Genomic DNA, 25834 nt, shown 5'->3' with positions numbered 1-25834 from the left:
CCAGTGAAGTTGCCTGGGCCTGGACTTCTGTTTGGGGTTTTTTGATTACTGATTTGGTTCACTACTAGTAATTGGTCTGTTCACATTTTCTGGTTTTTCCTGATTCAGTATTGGAAGATTTTATTTCAAAAGATTTATCCATTTCTCCTGAGTTGTCCAAATTGTTGGTATGTAGCTTCCATAAAATGTCTTATAATTCTTTGTGTTTCTGTAATATCAGTTATTTCTTCTCCTTTATATCTGATTCTATTTATTTGACTGTTCTATTTTTTTCTTGACTAATCTGGCTTAAAGCTTGTCAATTTTGTTTATCTTTTCAAAGAACTACTTCTTGGTTTCATTTTTTTAAAATCTCTATTTCATTTATTTCTGTTCTAATTTTTATTATTTCCTTCCTTATGGTAGCTTTTCTTTTGCTGGCTCCCTTAGGTGTAAATTTAGGTTGTTTGAGATATTTCTTGTTTCTTGAGGTAGGCCCGTATTGCTGTAAAATTCTCTTAGAACTGTTTTGCTGTATTTCAAAGATTTTGGATCATTGCGTTTTCATTTTCATTTGTCTTCATGTATCTTTTTTTTTTTTTTTTTATGATAGTCACAGACAGAGAGAGAGAGAGAGAGAGAGAGGCAGAGACACAGGCAGAGGGAGAAGCAGGCTCCATGCACCGGGAGCCCGATGTGGGACTCGATCCCGGGTCTCCGGGATCACGCCCTGGGCCAAAGGCAGGCGCCAAACCGCTGCGCCACCCAGGGATCCCTTCATGTATCTTTTTTATTTCCTCTTTGATTTCATGGTTGACTCATTCGTTGTTTTGTATTGTGTTGTTTAGCCTCCATGTATTGTGTTTTTTCCAAATTTTTTCTTGTAATTGATTTCTAGTTTTATAGTATTGTGGTTGGAAAAAATGCTTGATAGGGTTTCAGTCTCCTTAAATTTATTGAGATTTGTTTTGTGGCCTAACATGATCTGTCCTGGAGAATGTTCCATGTGCAATGGAAAAGAATGTGTATTCTGCTGTTTTTGGACAGAATGTTCTATGAATATCTGTTAGGTCCTCTGACCAAATAAGTATCTGTTTCCTTGTTGATTTTTCTGTCTGAATGATCTATCCATGGATGAAGTGGATGTTAGAGCCCCCTACTGGGATCCCTGGGTGGCGCAACGGTTTGGCGTCTGCCTTTGGCCCAGGGCCGATCCTGGAGACCTGGGATCGAATCCCACATCGGGCTCCCGGTGCATGGAGCCTGCTTCTCCCTCTGCCTGTGTCTCTGCCTCTCTCTCTCTCTCTGTGACAATCATAAATAAATAAAAATTAAAAAAAAAAAAAAAGGAAATAGAGCCCCCTACTATCATTATCTTACTGTCAGTTTCTCCTTTCACGTCTGTTAATATTTGCTTTATGTATGTGGGTACTCCTATGTTGGGTGCATAGATTTATTGAGAGAGAGGCAGAGACACAGGCAGAGGGAGAAGCAGGTTCCATGCAGGGAGCCGACATGGGACTTGATCCTGGGTCTCCAGGATCAGGCCCTGGGCTGAAGGTGGCACTAAACTGCTGAACCACCTGGGTGCCCTGGTGCATAGATTTTTATAATTTCTCTCTTGATGGATGGATCCCTGTATCATAGTGCCTTTCTTTGTCTCTTATTACAGTCTTTGTTTTAAAGTCTTATTTTGTTGGATAAACGTCTTGCCACCCCCCCCTTTTTTTTTTAACTTCCATTTGTATCATATGTTTTTACAGTCCTTTCCTGTCAGTCTTTATGTGTTTTTAGGTCCAAAGTGAGTTTCTTATAAGCAGCATATAGATGGGTTTTGTGAGTTTTTTAATCAGTTAAATCTTTCGGTTTTTACAATTTTTATTTATTTATTTACATATATATTTATTTATTTATACAAAATACACACACTCACACACACACACACACATATGTATATATAGCCCATGCATAGGGGGAAGGGCTGAGGGAGAAGGAAGGAGAGAATCCCAAGCAGACCCCAGGCCAAGTACAGAGCCTGATGCCAGACCAGATCTCACAACAACAAGTTCATGACCTGAGCTGAAATCAAGAGTCAGACACTCAAATCAACTGAGCCACCCAGGCACCCCCACCGGATGTCTTTTGAATGGAGCATTTAGATCATTTGCATTTAAAGTAATTATTGATGGGTATGTTACTTAATGCCATTTTGTTAATTGTTTTCTAGTTTTTTATTTTTCTCTCTTCCTTCTCTTTCTCTCTTTCCTTGTGGTTTGATGGTTTCCTTTAGTGTTATGCTTGGGATCCGTTTTCTTTTTTTGTGTATATCTATTAAAGGTTTTTGATTTGTGGTTACCATTAGATTCATATATAACATCTTAAACATATAGCAAAATATATTAAGTTGCTTAAGTTAGAACACATTTTAAAAGGCCTGAATTTTTACTTCCCAGTCTCCATTTTATTTATATGTCATATTTTTTTAGGTTGTGTATCCCCTGATTTTTTTTTAAAGATATAATTGATTTTACTACTTTTGTGATTTTAACCTCCTAACTGGCTTTAGAAATGATTAATCTATCCCTATATTTGCTTTCACTATTCAATTTTTTTCCTTTTGTAATTCTTTTCTAGTTATGGCCTTTTCTTAACAAAGAATTCCCTTTAAGATTTCTTATAAGGCCAGGTTAGTGGTAATGAGCTCCTTTGGCTTTTGTTTGGCTGGGAAACTCTCTCTTCAATTCTGAATGCTAACCTTGCTGGGTAGAGTATTCTTGGTTGCAGGTTTCCTTTCAGCACTGTGAATATATCCTGCCACTTTCTTTTGGCCTGCAAAGTTTCTGCTGAAAAATCAGCTGATAACCTTATAAGATTTCCCTTGTATGTAACTGTTTTATTTTCTCTTGTTTCTTTCAAACTCTATCATTACATTTGCCATTTTAGTTACATGTCTTGATGTAGATCTCCTTGGCTTCATCTTGTTTGGGGCTCTCTGTGCTTCCTGGACTTGGATGTCTATTACCCTCCTTAGATTAGTTTTTAGCTGTTTCTTCAAATAAATTTTTCTGTCCCCTTCTTTCCTCCTGTGATCCCTGGAATACAAATGTTACCACACTTGATAGTGTTGCTGAGTTGCCTTCACCTATTCTATATTTTTAGTCCTTTTTTTCTCTTTCCTATTTAGCTTGGTTGCTTTCAATTACTTTGTCCTCCAGGTTGCTGAACTATTCTTCTGTGACCTCTAATTTGCTGTTGATTCCCTTCAGTGTATTTCAGTTATTATTTTATTTTTATTTTAATTTTTAAAAGATTTTATTTATTCATGAGAGACACAGAGAAAGGCAGAGACTAGGCAAAGGGAGAAGCAGGCTTCCTGCAAGGAACCTGATGCAGGACTTGATCCCAGGATGCTGGGATCAGGACCTGAGCCAAAGGCAGATGCTCAACCACTGAGCCACCCAGGCACCCCTATTTCAGTTATTAAGTTCTTCTTCTCTGACTGGTTCTTCTTAATATTTTCTATCTTTGTTGAAGTTCTCACTGAGTTCATCCACTCTTTTCTCAGGTCCACTGAGTATCTTTATGACCATTACTTTGAATCTTTATCAAGTCTGTTGCTTATCTCCAGTTTATTTAGCTCTTTTGCTGGGATTTGTTCTGTTCTTTCATTTGAGACACATTCCTTGGCTTTTTCATTTTATCTAACTCTCTACATCTCTTCCTATGTATTAGGGAGGCCATCTATGTCTCCTGGTCTGAAAGTAGTGGCTCATGTAAAGAGGTCCTGCAGTGCCTTCTAGTATAATTGTTCTGGTGACTGGGTGCTCTGGGGTATCTCCTGTAGGGCTTTGTGTGCCCTACTGATATGGCTCAGCCATATTTGCCTTCAGCCCAGCTGGGCGCAATGGTGTGCTTAGACTGCTGTGGGTTCACTATGCTGGGTTTGGCCCATGTGCTGTTGGGAAACCTGATGCTGCTGTGGCCTCACTGGCAGGTGGGCCCAGCAGCCAGACTAGCTCTGTCTCTCTGCTAATGAGAGAATGAGAACACGAACAGGGGATTGAGCAGGAAGCCCGATGGGGGCTTTGATCCCAGGACCCTGAGACTATAACCTGAGCCAAGGCAAACACTTCACCAACTGAACCACCCAGATGCCCCTACTTTGCTTCAATTTAAAACCCCTGTGCTGCATGGGGAGCAACTTCAGGTCTTCCAATTTACTACTACTCTCTTCAGTTATGTCTGGCTTTCTGTTAAACCTGTGAAGTTTCCTGTTTGTTTCAATGACTATATTCTTCGTATCTAGAATGTCTATTTGGTTCTTTTCCCAATCTATCTCTTAAATTATCTTGGTTTATCTTATGGTTTCTATTGCTTTTCTCTCCTCAAACATTGTAGGCATTCTCTTCTTAAAGTCTCTTCCAGATTATTGGGTATTCTGGGCAGTGCAGATTCTAGACATCGCAGGCACTGCTCTCCCTGCTTCATGATGGTTGAATTAGTCATGGGAGTCATTTCCTGTTCTTTCCTGGCACCCTGGGGAGAGTAGATGAGAGGGCTTTCTTCCACCTTGGTCCACAATTACCAACGTTGGTCAAATGTCTTCTCACAGGAAAAGGGGCTTTTGTTTCCTTAGAAAAAGGGATTTTTGAGGAGCCAGCCCTGACAGCCTCAAATGGGTACCGAGGGCTGAGAAGTTTTCACCAGATTCACCTGTCCTTTTGTGACATTGAAAAAGTCATTTAACTATTAATCTTTTCTGTAATATAAAGAAAGGTATTTTATTTAAAGGAAAAAATGAAATATTTTAAGTATTAGAAAACTCCAAAGAAAAGGTGACACATGATTTCTTAAAAACAAATAGTTTAATTTCATTTTTATCTGGGAAAAAAATACAACTTTAAAATAAAATGACAAGCACTCTGACATGGCATCATGTGTCATTTTTTTTTATGGTACTACATTTATTCAAAACGTGAAGATACAGAACCTTTATAAATTTCTGGAATCAAAGATTCCCACCTCAGATGAAAACAGATTGGTTATAAAATGTCAGCTCACTAAATATTCCATTTTTGTTCTTTGGGAGGGAATATCTTGTAGAAACACTATAAAATAAGGCAGAGTTTTGGGAATTCAATTATAAAATTTTAGGAAAAATATGTTAGGTCTTAAGTTCATTGACTATGGGGAGGTGCCTGCAAAGCCCATCAAGCAGTTCCAGAGCTCTGCTTTCTATACAGAGGAGCAGCTCTTCGTGAGCGTTTCAGACTCAGACCCCACCCCCTGCCCCAAGACAGGTTTTCCCAATTAGCATCAATCAGAAAAGAGTTTAACATACACAAATATTTCTGTAGTGCAATAAAAATGTCATTTTATAGTTTTAATTTGCGTTATGAAAATAAGTCTGTATACCAAGTAATACATATTTAATGAGTATGAATCATGTAAATTTGGTCATGGCATTTAAAGTTGGCTTTGGCTTTGAAGTATTTCAAAATTCATAGAAAATATTGAACTTCTAATAAAATAAATAAAACATTTTAATAATTGATATTAATTAACTTCAAAATTTCTTTGTATTTAATAATTAACTTCAAAATTTCTTTGCATTTTTCATTTGCTACTCAGTTTCAAAAGAGAAGTCACTTTCAGTAGTGTTCCAAAGTGAGTGATTGCACCTTCTATGATGTGAAAAAGTTGCTAAAGCTCCGATTGCCATGAGCTGTTGCTAAGTGCTGGACACAGTTGAAATTGTTTGCAACAAGACCGGCAGGAAATCCATCGGTGTCCTTTGGAGGGTCACTCTGAGCTCGTTACAAGGAAAGCTAGCGCAAACCGGTTCCCCTGTGACTTTCTGAAGAGCCACAGGCCGAGTGTGGCAGACTAAGTCGCACTTGGTGGCAATGGCATCAGATGATGGCTCGAGAAGGGCAGTGTTGTCCCCATGTGCTTTCACAGGCTCTGAAGACCTGGGCACCATTCTGCCTAATACTGAAAGGACCGAGGGACTCAGCTGCCCTCAGGAATTCCAGATGAGGGGAGGGATGAAGCTTCAGGGCCCAGGCAGCGGGTGGCACTATTCGGGGGGCGGTCGGAGGCTCCGCAGCTTCATCTCGTCCAGTCCTTTCCAGTATTTAAAGTTGTTGTCAAGATGCTGCATTAACTCAGGCAGGTCTACAAAGGCTGGAGGAAGAGACAGGGCTGTGAGCTCCTTCCCAGCCACAGAGGTGGTTGGGCCATTTGAAGAAAGGGGGGGGCAGCGGGGACTCTCATCCTGCTGCATCCCGACCCCGGGTTCACTCAGGTCCACTCTGCTTTGGCCCAGTGGCTGCCCCCCCGCCATTGCCCAGGGAGCTGACCACTCAGAAAAGGGAGTGAATCTGTTCCTGTGTGTGTGTGGGGGGGGGGGTCAGGAAGGGAGTGAGCCCCCTCTGCTCCCAGCCCTGACTGGCTCTCCTGACTCCCCAGGGGCTTCACTTCCACCCCCCTCACAGCAGGTGGGGAACAGGCTGCAGGAAGCAGATGGAGGGGGGGTTGGCTGAGGCAGTGAACAGGAAGGGGGCTGGCGGGAAGAGCACCCAGGCCCCGGGTGTCCTCAGGGAAGGCTCAGTCCTTCTCAATCCTCCCTAAGAGTCTGTTCTAGAAGCAGCTGCTCTATCCAGTCCCTAGCATGCAGCTCCCCATTTGCTTCTGAGGGCGATGCTGTAGGAGCGCTTACCGTCCCAAGCATCGAACATGTCGGTGATGAAGTAGTCGATAAAGGAGATCTGGGATTTGGGGATGCTGCAGGTGTTTCTGTCAAAAACTGGCATCACCACAGGTAAGTCCTGCCACTTCTCCTCATCAGTCTGTAAAGCAGAAAATGCCCAAATTGAGACTCTGGGGCCTGGCTGTGCTCACAGAGCAGCCCCAGGAGCCAGTAGGGAGAAGCTGACCATCATACCAGCCAGAGATCCAGCTGGGCCACGACCAGGTGTCCCCAGGGTGGGGCGGCCTTGCACCAGGAGGGCCTGACGACGGCCCTATCCCACCCTTGCTTTTCTCAACCTAGAAGCTTCTGGCTGAAGCTCCTCAGTAAGAGCCTACTTGGCCTGTGATGTGCTTGGCTGCCAGTCCCCAACCAGCCATCCTTCCACCAAAAAGGTGTTTCCAGCCCCGGCGCCGGGTCTGCAAAGGTGACAAACCCCCCCCCTTCCTAAAGAAGGATCTAGCGGCTGCTGCTCATCTTAGACCAATTATTTTATTTGAAAAGTTCTGAACACCCTTGAGAGCCTTGAGGTAAAACAAGAAAAACAAACCTCTGAGCTGAGTAATTTTTATGTCTAGTCAGACTATTTCAGAACAGCTTCAGGATTCCAGAGAGATTTGCCAAAAAATGAAAATAAAGATCTGGGAAAAAGGTAGGTTTATCTTGAGAGATAAGGGAGCTAGTTTTTGTAAATCAGGTCTTGCTTTCACTGAAGTGTCCTGGAGAAAAGCGTGAGGGGAGGTCCACAGGGAGGCAGGGGCTTCCGGAGCCGGATGCGTGCCTGTGAGGGTCAGAGGGTCACACGGGGGCAGGTGACCAGAGGGCGGGAGAGCAGGGTCAGGGAGGTGGCCCAAGGCTCCATCAGCAGCTCATACAGAAGGGGAGGGGGTGGGGGGGAGGCGCGGTGCTCTCACCCCCCCTGGAGGGAAGAGCCTTCCCTCTGGGGCTCCCCTGGCACCTGGGACAGACAGCATGGAGTGGTAGGGCCTGTCGGGGGACGCCAGGGGTGCAGCAGGTGCCGTCGGCCGCCAGCAGTGCTGCGGAAGGGCGGGGCCGAGCGGACGAGTCCCTGGAGTGGCCGCCATCCGGCCGAGAGCCCAGGGGCTGAAGACCTGGAGAAAACTGCTCTCGGGGCTGGGAGCCCTCCGCACCCTGGCCACTCCTCCCCTTGGACCCATCCCAGGGGCAAGTTGAGGCCAGGAGCTGCTGCCTCTGTACCAGCCCTCTGGTGGCTGCTGTCCCCGCTGGGCCTGGGCTGCAGAGGCCCCCAACGACCACAGGCCCAGGCCCGGGAAGGGCGGCACCCCACAGCGCAGGCAGGGGGCTATCCCGGGGAGGGGCAATCTCCCCCTGAGGGCCACAGGTAGCCTCAGGGAGCTGTGCTCTGGGGCGGGGGCTCTCCTGGCAGAGGCTCGCTCAGTCCAGCAGTCCCGGCTCCAGGGTCTTTTCGGTCTGTGCTGCCCTTTCCGATGTGCACAGAAGCAGCTGACTTGCTGGGGGTCAGGGAGGTCCCTCATACTCCGGTTCTCTTGGGCCCAATGTGGCAGGTGCACAGGATGTTCCGGGCCCTTGTGTTTCCTGATGAGATTATCTGTGGCCCAAGCCCCCACCTAGGACACCTGTGAGCGTAGAAGCTTCCTTTCTGGGACCTGGTCCATGGGACAGCTGTCAGCACTGTGCTCCAAAGTACAACATGACAGATGTCTGGTGCTCACGCCCTACTTCCACTCAGAAGGCAGAGACACCATTTCACCTTGTCTTCATGCCTACGCACTCTTGCTACCCAAGATACTCAACACAGGTGGCTGGGAGGAATGGACACCTATTATAGGGGCCCCACCTGACCAGCTGTATACAAAAGAAACTGATTTAATGGCTTTAAATGTTCCAAGCCTTCATCAGTCACCACCATGCTGGCTAAAATAACCTAATGGGAACTCTGGAAAAGAGTCAAAAGTTACAGAAAACGCCAGTCAAGAAAAGCCACATTCAAAGGGAGCCTGAGTGGCTCAGTCCGGTGTCTGCCTTTGGCTCAGGTCATGACCCTACAGTCCTGGGACTGAGTCCCGCATTGTGCTCCCTGCTCAGTGAGGAGACTGCTTCTCCCTCTCCCTCAGCCACTCCCCCTACTCATGCTCTCTAATGTTTTTAAAAAAGCCAAATTCAAAATGGTATAAAGTATCATGGCATCACCCTCGCCCCACCAGGTCCCTGGCACAATCTTGGTCGGGAAGCGGCAGCCCTGTTTCTAGCTGCTTCCCTTGAACTGGAGGGAGGAGAGCTGATCTTATTTACAAAATTCTAACCTGTCTGGTGGCTGCCCAAAGGACTGGTCTGTTTCCCCTAGCTTTGCTCTCTCATGCAAAAGCAATGGCTAGTGCTTGGGAAAGGTGTGTGTAGTTGACTGACACATAGACGCCAGGGGCAAGAGATTATCAGTGGAGACCTTCAGTAGGCCGTGTGAGGCCGCAAGGACAAGCTGGGAGAAGACACAGATGTTACACATTCAACAGCAGCAGTACATACAGTGGAAATGAGTGGACCACACATGGGCCTAGGCAAGATGTGCAGAAACAACCTGAAGGGAACTTCAGCTTTCATGTGGGGCTAAGCCCAGGGCTTGGAGTGCCTGGCTTATTAGTGAAACTTCTCCAGCACAGAGCAAACTGCAGACTGCAATGTGGGTTCCCCTGCCCCAGAGGGAAGACTGTGAGATGGGTTCCCCCCTACTGCACCATATCCAATTTTTAACACAAAGCCGAAGAAACAGGAAAGCAGGCTATTAAAAAAAAAAAAAAAGGAAAATAAGCTAGCAGAAGCCATCCCTGAAGAAGCAGGCACTGGATTTATTAATGACTTTACAACAACCATCTTAAATATGCTCAAAGAGCAAAAGGAAAACATGGACAAAGGGCTAAAGGAAATCAGGAAAATGATATATGAACCAAATAAGAATAGCAACAAGAGAAATCATAAAAAGGACCCAAGCAAATTCCAGAGCTGAAAGATACAAAAAAAAAAAAAAAAAGATTTGAAAAATCCACCTGAGAGATTCAATAGGAAATATGAGCAGGTGGAAGAAAACAAAACAAAACAAATCTGAAGAAAGGACATTTGAAATTATCAAGTCTGAGAAGGAGAAAGAAAAATGACAAGAGCCTAAAGGACTTACAGGACATTATCAAATGGACCAATATATGCATTATCAGAGTCCAGTCAAGATGAAAAGGAGCAGAGGCTATCTGAAGAAAGACCTAAATCTATAAAACCAAGAAACTAAATGACTCCAAATATGGTAAACCCCAAAAGAACCATATTGTGACACATCATAACCAAACTGTCAAAAGCCAAAAACAAAAAAAATCATAAAAGCAGCAAGAGAAAAGTGACTTCTTACAAGAAATTCTCTGTAGAATGCTCAGCTGATTTCTTAGGAGAAGCCTTGGAGGCTGGTAGGCAGGGAAAGAAACGATGTGAAGTGCTAAAGGACAAACCTGTCAACTGAGATTCTTTATCTAGGAAAACTGTTCTTCAAAAATGAGGGAGAAATGACAGCACTCTCAGATAAACACTAAATGGGGAAGACTCATTAGCATTGGATCTGCCTTAAAGGAAATGCCAGAGGGAACTTGTCAGGTTGAAGTGAAAAGAAGCCAGACAGTAACTCCAAGTCATATGAAGCTGTAAAAATCTCCAGTAGAGATAATCACACAAGCAAATATTAAAAAGCAATATTACTGTTACAAATTTTAATTTGTACTTCCACTTTCTACAGGACCTAAAAGACATGCAGGGGATCCCTGGGTGGCTCAGTGGTTTAGCGCCTGCCTTTGGGCCAGAGCGCGACCCTGGAGTCCCGGGATCGAGTCCTGCGTCGGGTTCCTGGCATGGAGCCTGCTTCTCCCTCCTCCTGTGTCTCTGCCTCTCTCTCTCTCTCTCTCTCTCCGTCTCTCAGGAATAAATAAATAAAATCTTAAACACAGAAGGAATCAAATGTGCCACTACAAAAATATCAAACAAAACAGCAGGCAGTAAGGGAAGAAAATGAGGGACCAAAAAAGCTTTAAGACACCAAGAAAACAAGTAAAATGGCAAAAGTAAGTCCTTCCTCATCAGTAATTATTTTAAATGTAAGTGGATTAAACTCCCCAATCAAAAGGCATAGCTGGCAGAATGGACAAAAACCCTATCGAACTATACTCTGCCTATAAAATACTTTTTTCTTTTTTTGAAAATTTTAACAGAGCACAAGCAGGGGGAGCAGCAGAGGGAGAAGGAGAAGCAGACTCCTTGCAGAGAAGAGAGTCTGATGCAGGGCCAGATCCCAGGACCTTGGGACCATGACCTGAGCCAAAGGCAGAGGCTCAACCAATTGAGCCACCCAGGCGCCCCTACAAAAGATTTTCCATGCAAATAACCAACAGAGAGCTGAGATGGTTGTGCTATCAGACAAAATAAACTTTTAAGTCAAAAACAGGCACAGAGAAGGACATTATATATTGATAAACAGGTTAATTTACCAAGAAGATACAACAATTATAAGCTTATATGAACCAATCATCAGAGTTCCAAAATACATGAAGAAAAACACTGACAGAACTGGAGGGAGAAATGGACACTTCTATAACCGTTGGAGATTTCAATACCACACTTTCAATAATGGATAAAACAGATCAATATGAGATCGAGAACTTGAACAATAAAAACCAATGGGACCTCACAGACATTAAGAGGACCTTCATCTAACAACACTTAGGGTATGTAATTTTTCTTAAGCACAAGTGGAACATTCTCTAAGATAAAATATATGTTAGGCCACAAAACAAGTCGTAATAAACATTTTAAAGATTAGAATCATACAAAGTACTTATTCTACTTGGAATGAAACTGGAAATCAATAGAAGTAACCTGGAAAATTCACAAGTATGTGGGAATTAATGCACTCTTTTTTTTTTTTTAATTTATTTATGATAGGCACACAGTGAGAGAGACAGGCAGAGACACAGGCAGAGGAAGAAGCAGGCTCCGTGCACTGGGAGCCTGACGTGGGACTCGATCCCGGGTCTCCAGGATCACGCCCTGGGCCAAAGGCAGGCGCCAAACCGCTGCGCCACCCAGGGATCCCAAACAATGCACTCTTAAACAATCAACAGGCCAAAGAAGAAATCACAAGGAAAATTATAAAATACCTTGAGGCAAATGGAAATGAAAACATAACATCTAGAAAGTAATGGGATGAAATAAAAGTAGGGGTGACAGGGAAATTTATGGCTCTAAGTACTTACATTAAAAAGAAAACTCTCAACAACCTAACTTAAAGCTAGCAGAAATGAAGAACAGACTAGAACAGAGTAAAATAGAGAATAGAAATACAGAGAAAATCAATAAAACCAAAAGTTCTCTGAAAGTTCAACACAACTAAAAAATCTTTACTAGACAGATGAGGAAAAGAGAAGGTTCAAATTATTAAAAGCAGAAGTAATAGTGGGACAAAAGAACAAAATAAAGAAAAAAGTATGGACATTACTACCCATTTTACAGAAATAAAAGGATTATAAGGGGGTGCCATGAACAGTTGTACCTCAACAACATGGAGAACCTAGATGAAATTAACATTCTTAGAAACCTACAACCTACTAAGACTGAATTGTGAAGAAATGAGAATCTGAGTAGACCTATAACTAGTAAAGATGTTCAACTCAGTAATTAAAAACTTCCCAACAAAGAAATGCCCAGGACCAGACAGCTTCACTGGTGAATTCTACCAACCTCTTAAACAGAATTAACACCAATCCTTCTTAACCTCTTCCAAAAAAATTGAAGAGGACACTTCCTAACTCAACCTATGAGGCCAGCATTACCAATACCAAAGCTTGACAAAGACAGGACAAGAAAACCACAGATCGATATCCCTTATGAATACTGATGGAAAAATCCTCAACAAAATAGCAAACAGAATCCAGCAGCACATTAAAGGATCATGTGCTGTGACTAACTGGGATTTAGTCCAGTAACGCTAGGATGGTTCAGCATCTAAAATCAGTTGATATGATACACCATGTTAAAACAATGAAGGAAAACAAAACACATGATCATCAAAATTGTTAAATTTTATGTGTATTTGATCACATACACACAACACACACACCCCTCTCCTGCTAAACTGCTTCCCAAAGATGTTGTAGTGTTTTACACACCTATTACAGAATGAATCCCAGATGCTCCACAGCTTCATGAACATAGGTTGTCTTTTAAACTTCTAGCCACTCTAGTGGTGTATAGTAGTGTTTCACTGTGGTTCTAATGTGTATTTCCCTGATAACTAATGATGTTCAGCACTTTTCATAGACTTATTGACTGTTCCTACATCTCCTTTTGTGAAGTGTCCAAATATTTGGCCATGGGGCACCTGGGTGGTTCAGTTGGTGGAGTATCTGCCTTCTGCTCAGGTCATGCTCCCAGGGTCCTGGGATTGAGTCCCACATTGTGATCCCTGCTCAGTGGGAGCCTGCTTCTCCCTCTTCCTCTGCCTGCCACTCTCCCTGCTTGTGCTTATTCTCTGTTAAATAAAATCTTTAAAAAATTGGCCATTCTAAATTAGGTGGTTTATCTTTTTATTACTGAGCTATGGTTTCTTATATATCCTGAATATGGCTGTTTATCAGACAGGATTTGTGGATATTTTCTTCCAGTGTGGCTTGTTGTGTTTAGATGAGCATAATTTCTGAATTTTGATTCTCATTTTCCAAGTTTTCTTTTTATGGTGGTGGTTTTCTGTAACTATGAAGTATGTATCCACTTCTAAATGACCAAGGATATTCTCCTATGTTTTTCTTTAAAAGCTTTATGGTTTTAGGTTTTGTATTTAGTTCTGTGATCCACTGTGAAATGATATTCCTCTGGCATGAGGTAGAAGTTGTGGTTCATTTTTTGTTGGACAGAGCTATCTAAGTATTCCAATACCACAGGCTGAAAAATTTTTCCTTTCCCCACTGATTATAGAGATGTGGTCTATTTCTGGGACCTCTATATTATTCTTTTCCATCCATGCATCTGACATCTTAATGCAAATACCATATTGGCTTGATTAAGTTCTAAAGACAAACAGTGTAAAATTTCCAACTTTTTCAAGTTTGCTTTGCTTATTGAAGGTCCTTCACCTTTCCATATAAATTTTAGAATCAGTTTGTCAATTTCTACCAAAACAACAACAAAAACTCTCTCCCAAACAAAACAACCCTGCTGGGATTTTTATTGGAATTGCATTGATATGTACATCAATCTGGAGAAAACTACCGTAAAGATGAGCCTTTCAATCTGTAGACTTAGTATATCTCTATGTATTTTCAAGTGTTTTTTTTTTTAATTTCTCAGCAATATTTTGTGGTTTTCAGTGTAAAGAACTAGACTTTTTATTAAATCTGTTCCTAGGGCAGCCCGGGTGGCTCAGCGGTTTAGCCCCTGCCTTCAGCCTAGCCTAGGATGTGATCCTGGAGACCCGGGATCGAGACCCACATCAGGCTCCCTGCATGGAGCCTGCTTCTCCCTCTGCCTGTGTCTCTGCCTCTCTCTGTGTGTCTCTCATGAATAAAAAAAAAAAAAAAAAATCTGTTCCTAAACTTTATTTTTTTTTTAAGATTTTATTATTTACTCATGAGAATACACAGAGGATAGAGAGAGAGAGAGGCAGAGGCACAGGTGGAGAGAGAAGCAGGCTCCATGCAGGGAGCCCGACGCTGCACCACCGGGGCTGCCCCCTAAACTTTAAATGGGATTAGGTTTTTACTTTCATTTTCCAATTGTTTTAGGCTAGTACAAAAATACTATTTATTTTTGTGTCTTAGGACGTTGCTAAATCAAATCCTTATTAAATAAGTGCTATTGTTTTGTATACTCCTTAGAGCTTTCCATATTAAAATATTGTGTCATCTGCAAATAGAAAAAATCTTGTTTTCTATTCTTTGTACCTTTTTTCTCTTGCTTGATTGCAATGCTAGGATAGCCGATAAGTATTCAATAGAGGTGGTACCTTTCCCTTGTTTCCAATCTTGAGAATGTATTCAATACTTCACCATTTTTATCAGTTGTAAGTTTTTGTAGATGCCCTTTTTAAAATAAGTTCCCTTCTATCCCTGGTTTGCTAAGTTTTTTTTTTTTTTTTTTTTGATGGGTGAATGTTGTTTTGTCAAATGCTTTTTCTGCATCTACTGAAATAATGTTTGTTCTCCTTTTTTTTTTTTTTTAAATTTTTATTTATTTATGATAGTCACAGAGAGAGAAAGAGAGAGAGGCAGAGACATAGGCAGAGGGAGAAGCAGGCTCCATGCACCGGGAGCCTGATGTGGGATTCGATCCCGGGTCTCCAGGATCGCGCCCTGGGCCAAAGGCAGGCGCCAAACCGCTGCGCCACCCAGGGATCCCTGTTTGTTCTCCTTTAATTGGGTATGGAGACTGTAATTCTTGATTTTCCTGTTGTGAAACTGACCTTACATTTTTTGGGAAAAACTCTAACTTATGAGACAGTATTTTTTCTATGTACTATTCAATCAAGTATCTCTGCATCTATGTTCATGAAGATAATGGACTGTAATTTGCTCCTGGTATTGTCTTTATCAGGTTTAGATATCAGGATAATAATGGCTTCACAAAATGAGCTGCAAAGTGTTTCCATTCCTTTTTTTTTTTTTTTTTTTAAAGTAGGCTCCATGCCCAACGTGGGGCTTGTACTCACGACCGGGGAGGATCAAGAGTCACATGCTCTACAGACTGAGACAGCCAGGCACCCTCCCTGCCTCTGCCTCTATCTTTTTTTTTTTTTTTTTTTTTTTTATGCCTCTATCTTTTGATACTATTTTGTAAGACTGATATTATTTTTGCCTTAAATGTTTGATAGAAGTCTTCAGTGAACCCATTTGGGTCAAGAATTTGCTTTGTGGGAAGATCTCTAATAGTAAATTTTGATGAATTAATACAGGGCTTCTCGTGTGGTTGTTTTGTCAGTTTGGATAAACTAGTTTTTAAGGCATTTAAGTTGTCAAATTTATTAGTGTAAAAACTCACACCTTAAAATTATCCTTTTAATATCTGTAAGATTTATTATGACAATACCTCTTTCATTCCTAATATTGGTTATTTGTGTTTTCTTTCTCTTCTTGATTATTCCAGTTAGATAGTGGGAAATTTTGTTAATTTTCTCAACCAACTTTTGGCTGTTAATTTTTCTCCATTTCCTAATTTTCTTGCTCTTAAATAGGATTTTTTTTTTCCTCTATGCTTTATCCTTTCTAGTTTTTTTTTTTTTAAGATTTTATGTATTTATTCATGAGAGACACACAGAGAGAGAGGCAGAGACTTAGGGAGAGGGACAAGTAGGCTCCATGTAGGGAGTCCGATGCAGGACTCCATCTGGAGACTCCAGGATCATGCCCTGGGCTGAAGGCAGACGCTCAACTGCTGAGCCACCCAGGTGTCCCTCCTTTCTAGTTTCTTTTCTTTTTTTTTTTTTTTTAAGATTTATTTATTTATTTATGATAGACACAGAGAGAGAGAGCGAGATAGGCAGAGACACAGGCAGAGGGAGAAGCAGGCTTCATGCTGGGAGAGCCCCACATGGGACTCAATCCCGGGACTCCAAGATTGTGCCCTGGGCCAAAGGCAGGCGCCAAACCGCTGAGCCACCCAGGGATCCCCCTACTTTCTAGTTTCTTAAAGTAAAACTTAAGTCATTAACTTTTCTTATTTTCATTTTATTTTTTTCATCCTTGTAACTATACTCTTTAATCCCCACTCACCTCCCCTCTGCTCACCGTCAGTTTGTTCTCTATTCTTAAGCGTCTGTTTCTTAGTTTGTCTCTTTTTTCCCTCTGCTCATTTGTTTTGTTTTTAAAATTCCACATATGAGTGAGATCATATGTATCTGTCTTTCTCTGGCTTATTTTATTCAGCACTATACTATTTAGTTTTTTTTTTTTTTTTTTTTTTTTTTAAGATTTTGTTTATTCATGAGAGAGAGAGAGAGAGGCAGAGACACAGAGGGAGAAGCAGGCTCCATGCAGGGAGCCTGACATGAGACTTGATCCCGGATGTCTGGGATCAGGCCCTGGGCTGAAGGTGGTGCTAAACCGCTGAGCCACCGGGCTGCCCCTATTTAGTTCTTTCCATGTTGTTGCAAATGGCAAGATTTCATTTTTTTTTTAAAGATTTTGTTTATTTATTCATGAGAGACACACAGAGAGAGGCAGAGACAAAGGCAGAGGGAGAAGCAGGATCCATGCAGGGAGCCTGACATGGGACTCGATCCCAGGTCTCCAGGATCACACCCTGGGCTGAAGGCAGCACTAAACCGCTGAGCCACCCGGGCTACCCGATTTCATTTTTTATAGCTGAATAATATCCCATTGTATGTATGTACCCCATCTCCTTTATCCATTCATCTACTGAGGGACACCTGGGGTACTTCCACAGTTTGGCTATTTGTAGACAATCCTGCTATAAACATAGGGTGCATGTGTCCTTTTAAATTAGTGTTTTTGTATTTTATGGATAAATATCCAATAGTGCAATTCTTGGATCACAGGGTAGTTCTATTTTTCTTTTTAGAGGAACCTCCATATTTTTTTCCATAGTGGCCACAACAGTTTGCATTCCCACCAACAGGGCAGGAGGGTTCCTTTTTCTCCACATCCTCACCAAGGCTTGTTTTTGTGTTTTTGATTTTAGTCATTCTGACAGGTGGTAAGACGATACCTCATTGTCGGTTGGATTTGCATTTCCCTGATGATGAGTGATATCGAATATCTTTTCATGTACCTGTTGGTCATCTGTATGTCATCTCTGGAGAAATGTTTGTGTCTTCTGCTCATTTTAAAATTACATTATTTGTTGTTTTGGGTACTGAGTTGTATCAGATTCTTATATATTTTGGATACTAACCCTTTATCAGACATGCCATTTGCAAATATCTTCTTTAATTCTGTAGGTTGCCTTTTAGTTTTACTGATTGTTTCCTTTGCTGTGCAGAAACTTTTTATTTTAATGTAGCCCCAATAGTTTATTTCCCTAGCCTCAGGAAACATACCTAGAAAAATGTTTCTATGGGGATCCCTGGGTGGCGCAGCGGTTTGGCGCCTGCCTTTGGCCCAGGGCGCGATCCTGGAGATCCGGGATCGAATCCCACATTGGGCTCCCGGTGCATGGAGCCTGCTTCTCCCTCTGCCTGTGTCTCTGCGCCTCTCTCTCTCTCTGTGACTATCATAAATAAATAAAAATTTAAAAAAAAAAAAAAAAAAAAATGTTTCTATGGATGACTATTGATGATGTCAGAAGGATTACTAACATGTGCTCTCTTCAAGGATTTTTATAGTTTCAGGTCTTTAATTCATTTTGAGTTGATTTTTGTGTATAGTGAAAGAAAGTGTTCAGTTTCATTCTTTGGCATGTGGCTGTCCAATTTCCCCAACACCATTTGTTGAAGAGACTTTTTCCCATTGTATTTTCATTCCTCCTTTGTTGAAGATTAACTGAACATACAATTGTGGGTTTATTTCTAGGTTTTTTGCTCTATTCTACTGATCTGTCATTTTTATTCCAACACCATACTGTTTTAATACTATCACTTTATAATTGAAATCTGGAATCATGACACCTCTAGTTCTTCCTTTTTCAAGATTGCTTTGGCTATTCAGGATCTTCTTTCATCCCATACAGATTTTAGGATTGTTTGTTCTGTGAAAAATGCTGTTGATATTTTGATAGAGACTGCATTAAATCTGTAGATTGCCTTGGGTAGTATAGACATTTTAACAATATTTGTTCTTCTAGTCCATGAGCACGGAATGACTTTCCATTTCTTTGTGTTGTCTTGAATTTCTTTCACTAGTGTTTTATAGTATTCAGAGTATATAACTGACAGGTCCTTCACCTCTTTGGTTAAGTTTACTCCTAGATATGGTTTTTGGTGCAATTCTAAGTGGGATTGTTTTATTATCTGAACCAGGGATTATTCAGAAGTGGACTGTTCAATTTACAAATACTTGGCATTTATCTAGATACATTACTGTTACTGAGTTCTGATTTGATTCCACTGTGGCTACAGAATATATTCTGTATGATTTCAGGTCTTGTAAATTTGCTGAATAATTTCGGTGTCCCCAGCATATGATGTACTTAATATATATTCTACCCACTTAGGGTGTAGTATTTTATGAATATTTAACTAAGGTAAGGTGACTGAAATAACAGAAAAACAGATAATCCAGATACTATCAATCTGGATGTTCTCTCAATTACTGAAAGTGTTAAAATATCCAAATGCGACTACAGAATTGTCTACTTCTCTGTCAATTTTGCTTCATTTATTTTGAAGTTCTGTTATTAGGTGCATATACATTTATGGTTATTATGTTTTCCTATAGAACTGACCCTTTATCATTTTGAAGTGTCCAGTTTATCTCTGGTAATATTTTTTTTTCTGGGAATATTTTCTATCTTGATATCTATTGTTTGAGATTAATATAGCCACTCAAGTATGTTATGTTTACAACTTGCATGATCACTTTTTCCATCCATTTCTGTCTTTGCATGAATCTGTTCCTTTTATTTTAAATGTCTTTTGTATACTGAATGTAGTTGGCTTTATTTTATTTTTTTAAAGATTTTATTTTTATTTATTTATTCATGAGAGAGACACAGAGAGAGAAGCAGAGACACAGGAAGAGGGAGAAGCAGGCTCCCTACAGGGAGCCTGATGCAGGACTTGATCCCGGGGCCCCGGGATTACGCCCTGAGCCAAAGGCAGACGATCAACAGTTGAGCCACCTGGGCGTCCCTGTTTCTTTTTAAAATTGAGGTATAATCGATATACAACATGATTCTGTACTTGTATATACTGCAAAATGCTCACCAAAATAGAACTAGTAATCTGTTGTATCTACGAGCTTTTTTCTTTTCTTTTCTTTTCTTTTCTTTTTTTTTTTTTAAGATTTTAGTTATTTATTCATGAGAGACAGAGAGAGAGAGAGAGAGGCAGAGACACAGGCAGAGGAATAAGCAGGCTCCATTCAGGGAGCCTGACGTGGGACTCGATCCCAGGTCTCCAGGATCACACCCTGGGCTGAAGGTGGCATTAAACTGCTGAGCCACCCGGGCTGCTGCTATGAGCTTTGTTTTTAAGATTCCAAATGTGAGATCATACAGTACTTGTCTTTCTCTGGTTTATTTCCACTTAGCATAATGCTCTCTCAAGTTCCATCCATGTTATCACAAGTGCCAAGATTTCATTCTTTAAGGTTGAATAATATTTCACTGTATATAGATACCATGTCTTTTTTACCCATTCACCCATTTATTTACACAGGTTATTTCCATATCTTGGCTACTGTAAGCAGTGCTGCAGGGACCCTGGGGATGCATATGTCTTTTTGAGTTAGTGTTTCATTTTCTTCAAATAAATACTCAGAAGTTAAATAGCTTGACCATATGATGTTTCTTATTTTCAGAGTAACCTCCACAGTGTTTTCTAGTGGCTGCACCAATTTACATTCTTCTCAACGATAATGCTTGTGATTTTCTTTTTGTTAACAGTCATTCTGACAGGTCTAAGGTAATATCTCCCTTGGGTTTTGGTACTTTTCATCCCATCCTGAGGATTCAAGTTTGTATCTTGTTATTCTTTCCTTTCAGCTTTAAAAACGTCCTTTAGCATTTCTTCTATTGCAGGTTTACTGGTGATGAACTGTTAGCTTTTCCTTATTTGACAATGTGCTTATTTCCCCCTCATTCTTGAAGGATATTTTCATTGGATACAGAATTCTGGGTTGACAGTTGTGTCCTAACAGCAAGTTAAAGATGTTATTCCAGTGTCTTCTGGCCTTCGTATTTTCTTTTTGTTCTTAAAAAATTCAAGTATAAATAATGTAGTGTAATATTCCTTTCAGGTGCAGTTTGGTGATTCAACAGTTCTGTATACTACTAAGTGCTCATCATGAGAAATATACTTTTTTTTTTTTTTAAGATTTGTTCATGAGAGAGAGAGAGAGAGAGAGAGAGAGAAAGAGAAACAGGCAGAGACATAGGCAGAGAGAGAAGCAGGTTCCTTGCAGGGAACTAATGTGGGACTTGATCCCTAGACCCAGATCACTCCCTGAGCCAAAGGCAGACGCTCAACCACTGAGCCACCCAGGCATCCTGAGAAATATACTCTTAATTCCTTTTATCTATTTCACCCATCCTCCCTCCCACCTCCCCTCTGGTAACCATATTTGTTCTATAAAGTCTTTTTTTTTTTTTCACTTAGATTTCACATAGGAGTGGAATCATACTGGTATTTGTCTTTCTCTGACTTATTTTACTCAGCATTATGCTCTCTAGCTCCATGTTGTAAATGGCAAGATCTCATTCTTTAAGGCTGAGTAATATTCCATTTTATACATATATACTACTACCTTATCCATTCATCTATTTATGAACACCTCAGTTGCTTCCATATTTTGATTATTGTAAATGATGCTACAATAAACAAAGAGGCACATATAACTTTTCAAATTAGTGTTTTCTTATTTCTTGGGTAAATACCCAGTAGTGGAATTGCTGGATCATGTAGTAATTCTATTTTTCATTTTTTGAGGAACCTCCATATCATTTTCCACAGTAGCTGCATCAGTTGGCATTCCCACCAACAGTGCACAAGGGTTCCTTTTTCTCCGTATCTTCACCAACACTTGTCATGTTATTTTAGCCATTCTGACAGGTGTGAGATGACATCTCATTGTAGTCTTGATTTGCATTTCCCTAATGAGGAGTCATGCTGATAATCTTTTCATGTGCCTGTGGGCCATCTCTTCTTTGGAGAAATATTCATTCTTCTGCCCATTTTTAAAATGGTTTTTCTTTTTCTTTCTTTTAAAGATCTTTAAAAATTTATTTATTTATGAAAGACACAGAGAGGCAGAGACACCGACAGAGGGAGAAGCAGGCTACATGCAGGGAGCCCGACATGGGACTTGATCCCAGGACTCCAGGATTAGGCCCTGGGCCGAAGGCAGGCACTAAACTGCTGAGCCACCCAAGCGTCCAGGGATTATTTTTTTCTTTCTTTCTTTTCTTTTTTTTGGTATTGAGCTGTACAAGTTCTTTATATATTTTGGATATTAACCCTTTATGGGAGGTCATTTGCAAGTATTTTCTCCCATTCCACAGGTTATCTTTTATTGTTTGCTGTGCAAAAGATTGATTGATTGATTTCAAACTGTTTTATTATGGGGCTTCAGGGTAAAGGTGGGAGGGGAGGAGGGCAGGAAGATCCGACGTCCTCGGCACAGTCCCGCATCACAATCCACAAAAAAGCTGTGCAGAATCTTTTAATTTTGATGAAGTCCCAATAATATATTTTGCTTTTGTTTCATAGAAGACATACCTAGAAAAATATTGTTATAGCTGATGTCAAATAAATTACTGCCTATATTCTCTTCTAGGATTTTAATGGTTTTAACTCTCACATTTAGGTCTTTTTTTTTTTTTTTTTAAGATTTTATTTATTTATTCATGAGAGACAGAGAGAGAGGCAGAGACACAGAGACACAGGCAGAGGGAGAAGCAGGCTCCATGCAGTGAGCCTGATGTGGGACTCGATCCCGGGTCTCCAGGATCACACCCTGGGCTGAAGGCGGCGCTAAACCACTGAGCCACCTGGGCTGCCCCATTTTAGGTCTTTAATACATTTTGAGTCTACTTTTCTGTATAGTTAAGAAACAGCCCAATTTCATTCTTTTCCATGTAGCTGTCCTATTTTCCCATCATCAACTGTTGAAGAGATGTTTTCCTATTGCATATTCTTGCCTCCTTTGTTAAAGATTAATTGACCATAGAATGGTGGCTTTATTTCTGGGTTCTCCTGTTCTGTTGATCTATGTCTGTTTTTGTCCCAGTATTATACTGTTTTGATTACTTTAGCTTTGTAGTGTATCTTGAAATCTGGGATTGTGCAATATCTCCCAGTTTTGTTGTTCTTTTTCAAGACTGCTCTGGCTATTCAGGGTCTTTTGTGGTTCCATATAAATTGTAGGCTTATTTGTCCTACTTCTGTGAGAAATACTGTTGGCATTTTGATGGGGGTTGTGTTAAGTCTGTAGATTGCTTTGGGGAGCATGGACATTTTAACAATATTCTCTAAACCCAGGAGCATGGAGTATTTTTCCATTTGTGTTATCTTCAATTTCCTTCATCAGTTTTCTACAGCTTTCAGAATACACGTTTATCATGCTAACTTCGGCAGCACATATACTAAAATTGGAACCATACAGAGAAGATTAGCATGGCCCCTGCACAATGATGACAGGATACACATTTATCATCTCCCTGGTTAAGTTTATTCCCAGGTATTTTATTACTTTTGGTGCAACTATAAATAGGATTTTCTTTTTCTGCTACTTCATTATTAGTGTATAGAATTGCACTGGATCTCTGTACAATAATTTTGTATTCTGTAACCTTACTGAATTCATTTATCAGGTATAGTTTCTTGATGGAGTCTTTAGGGTTTTCTTTATATAGTATATATCATGTCATTTACAAATAAAGTTTTACTTCTTTCTTACAGATTTGGATGCTTTTATTTCTTTTTCTTGTCTGACTGCTGTGGCTGGGACTTATGGTACTATGTTGAATTAAAGCAGTTAGAGTGGGCATCCTTGTTTTGTTACTGATCTTGGGGGAAAGCTTTTAGTTTTTCACTACTGAGTATGAAGTTAGCTGTGTGTGTGTTTTTTTTTTTTTTTTTTTTTAAGATTTACTTATTTATCTGAGAGCAAGTGAGCACAAGTAGGAGGGGCAGAGGGAGAGAGAATCTCAAGGAGACTCTGCACTGAGCACAGAGCCCCAATGTAGGGCTTGATCTTACAACTCTGAGATCATGATCTAAGCTGCAACCAAGAGTTGGCACTCTGTACCAACTGCTTCATCCAGGCACCCCAGCTGTGGGCTTTTCATATATGGCCTTTATTTTGTTGAGGTTTATTCCCCCTAAACCTACTTTGTAGAGGTTTTTTTTTAAAAAAAGATTTTATTTATCCATGAGAGACACACAGAGAGAGGCAGAGACACAGGCAGAGGGAGAAGCAGGCTCCATGCAGGGAGCCTAACATGGGACTACATCTCGGGCCTCCAGGATCACGCCCCGGGCCGAAGCTGGCGCTAAACCACTGTGCCACCTGGGCTGCCCTGTAGAGGGTTTTTAATCATGAATGGATGTCCTATTCTGTCAGATGCTTTTCCTGCATGATTGAAATGATCATATGGCTTTTATATACTTTCTCTTGTTGACATGATATATCATATTAATTGATTTGCAAATACTGAACCACCCTTGCATCTCAGGAATGAATCCCCCATGATGGTGGTGAATGAATTTTTGAATATATTGTTATTTAGATTTGGTTTGCTAATACTTTGTTGAGGGTTTTGCCTCTATGTTCACTGAGATATCAGCCTGTAGTTCTCTTTTATTTTGTAGTGTCTTGATCTAGTTCTGGTATCAGGGTAATGCTGGCCTCCTAGAATGAATTGCTCTCCTTCCTCTTCAATTTTTTGGAATAGTTTGGGAAGAGGAGCTGTTCACTCTTCTTGAAATGTTTGGCAGAATTCACCTATGAAGCTGTCTGGACCTGGACTTCTGTTTGGAATTTTGTGACTATTGATTCAATTTCATTGCGGGCAGTCTGTTAAAATTTTCTATTTTTCTTGGTTCAGTTTTGGGAGGTTATATGTGTCCAGGAATTTATTTTTTCTAGATTGTTCAATTTGTTGACATATAATTTTTCATAATATTCTCATAATGCTTTATATTGCTGTGGTGGTGTTTCTCTTTCTGATTTTGAGTCCCCTCCCCCTCTTTTAACTGAGTCTGGCTAAAGGTTTAGCAATTTTGTTGATCTTTTCAAAGAACCAGCTCCTGGTTTCATTGATTGATTTTAATGGTTTTTGTTTTGATTTTATTTCTGCTCCAATCTTTACTATTTCCTTCCTTCTGCCGGTTCTGGGTTTTGCTTTTTCTTCTTTTTCTTGCTCCTTTAGGTGTAAGGTTAGGTTGAGCTTTTTCTTGGTTCTTGAGGGAGGCCTGTATTGCTATAAACTTCACTCCTAGAACAGCTTTTGGTGTATCCAAATTTTGGACCATTGTGTTTTCATTTTCATTTGTCTCCATGCATTTTTAAAAATTTCCTCTTTGATCTTGGTTGACCCATTCATTGTTTAGTAACATGGTTTTTAACCTCCATGTATTTGTGTTCTTTTCCAGATCTTCTCCTGTGGTTGATTTCTAGTGTCACAGCTTTGTGGTTGGAAAAAGATGCATAGCATTACTTCAATTTTTTGAGGTTTTTTGCCCAATATGTGATTTTTTTCTGGAGAATGTTCCATGTGCACTTAATATATTCAGAACATTCCATCCTAAAACATATCTGTTAGATTCACCGGGTCTAATGTGTCATTCATAGCCATTGTTTTGTTAATTTTCTGTTTGGATGATCTATCCATTGATGTTAAAGTCCCCTACTGTTATCGTATTACTATTGATTACCACCATTGTTATTAGCTGCCTTATGTGTGCCCATGTTTGGTGCACAAGTATTTATAATGGTTACATCTTGTTGGATTGTTTCCTTTATGATTATATACTGTCCTCCTTTGTTTCTTGTTATAATATTTTGTTTTAAAGTCTATTTTGTCTTATACAAGTACTGCTACCCTGGCTTTTTTTTCACACCTATTTGTATGATAAATGTTTTTCTGCATGTATTCACTTTCAGTCTGCATGTATTTTTAGGTCTGAAATGAGTTTTTTGTTGGCAGCAAGATGGGTTTTGTTTTTGGATCTAGCCCATCCATCCTAGGTTTTCTCATTGTCTAGTTCATTTACATTCAAAATTATTGATGGGTACATATTCACTGCCACTGTGTTACTTATCTTATGGTGGTTTTTTTATTCTTTTCTGTTCCCTTCTTCCTTTGCTCCCTTCTCTAACCATTAGTTGGCTTTGTTTGGTGAGATACTTGGATTCCTTTCTCTTTACTTTTTGCTTATTGGCAGTTTTTGATTTGTGGTTACTATTA

General features: G+C 40.5%; 1 protein-coding gene and 1 non-coding gene across 9 annotated transcripts in view; one reads left to right on the top strand and one right to left on the bottom strand.

The window, feature by feature from the left end:
* Window positions 1–4825: 4825 nt before the first annotated feature.
* PDE8A (phosphodiesterase 8A) overlaps window positions 4826–25834 on the bottom strand; it is a 157241-nt gene continuing 136232 nt past the window's right edge. For 7 of the 8 annotated variants that reach the window (XM_072801022.1, XM_072800977.1, XM_072800983.1 and 4 more), the window contains 2 exons: window positions 6701–6830; window positions 4826–6165 (listed from right to left, as the gene is read on the bottom strand). In XM_072801022.1, the coding sequence (XP_072657123.1) occupies window positions 6059–6165; window positions 6701–6830 (237 nt within the window). In that variant the 3' untranslated portion in view covers window positions 4826–6058. Of the gene's footprint in view, window positions 6166–6700; window positions 6831–19468; window positions 22143–25834 lie in introns of those variants that run through there. The other variant, XM_072801012.1, reaches the window with a different exon arrangement.
* LOC140624146 (U6 spliceosomal RNA) lies at window positions 22985–23091 on the top strand. Its single transcript, XR_012023678.1, has one exon. It is a non-coding gene; the product is annotated as a U6 spliceosomal RNA (small nuclear RNA).

Source organism: Canis lupus, chromosome 2 (assembly GCF_048164855.1).
Source record: "Canis lupus baileyi chromosome 2, mCanLup2.hap1, whole genome shotgun sequence".
Lineage (NCBI taxonomy): Eukaryota > Metazoa > Chordata > Mammalia > Carnivora > Canidae > Canis > Canis lupus.
This window is presented reverse-complemented; position numbering and strand designations above follow the sequence as displayed.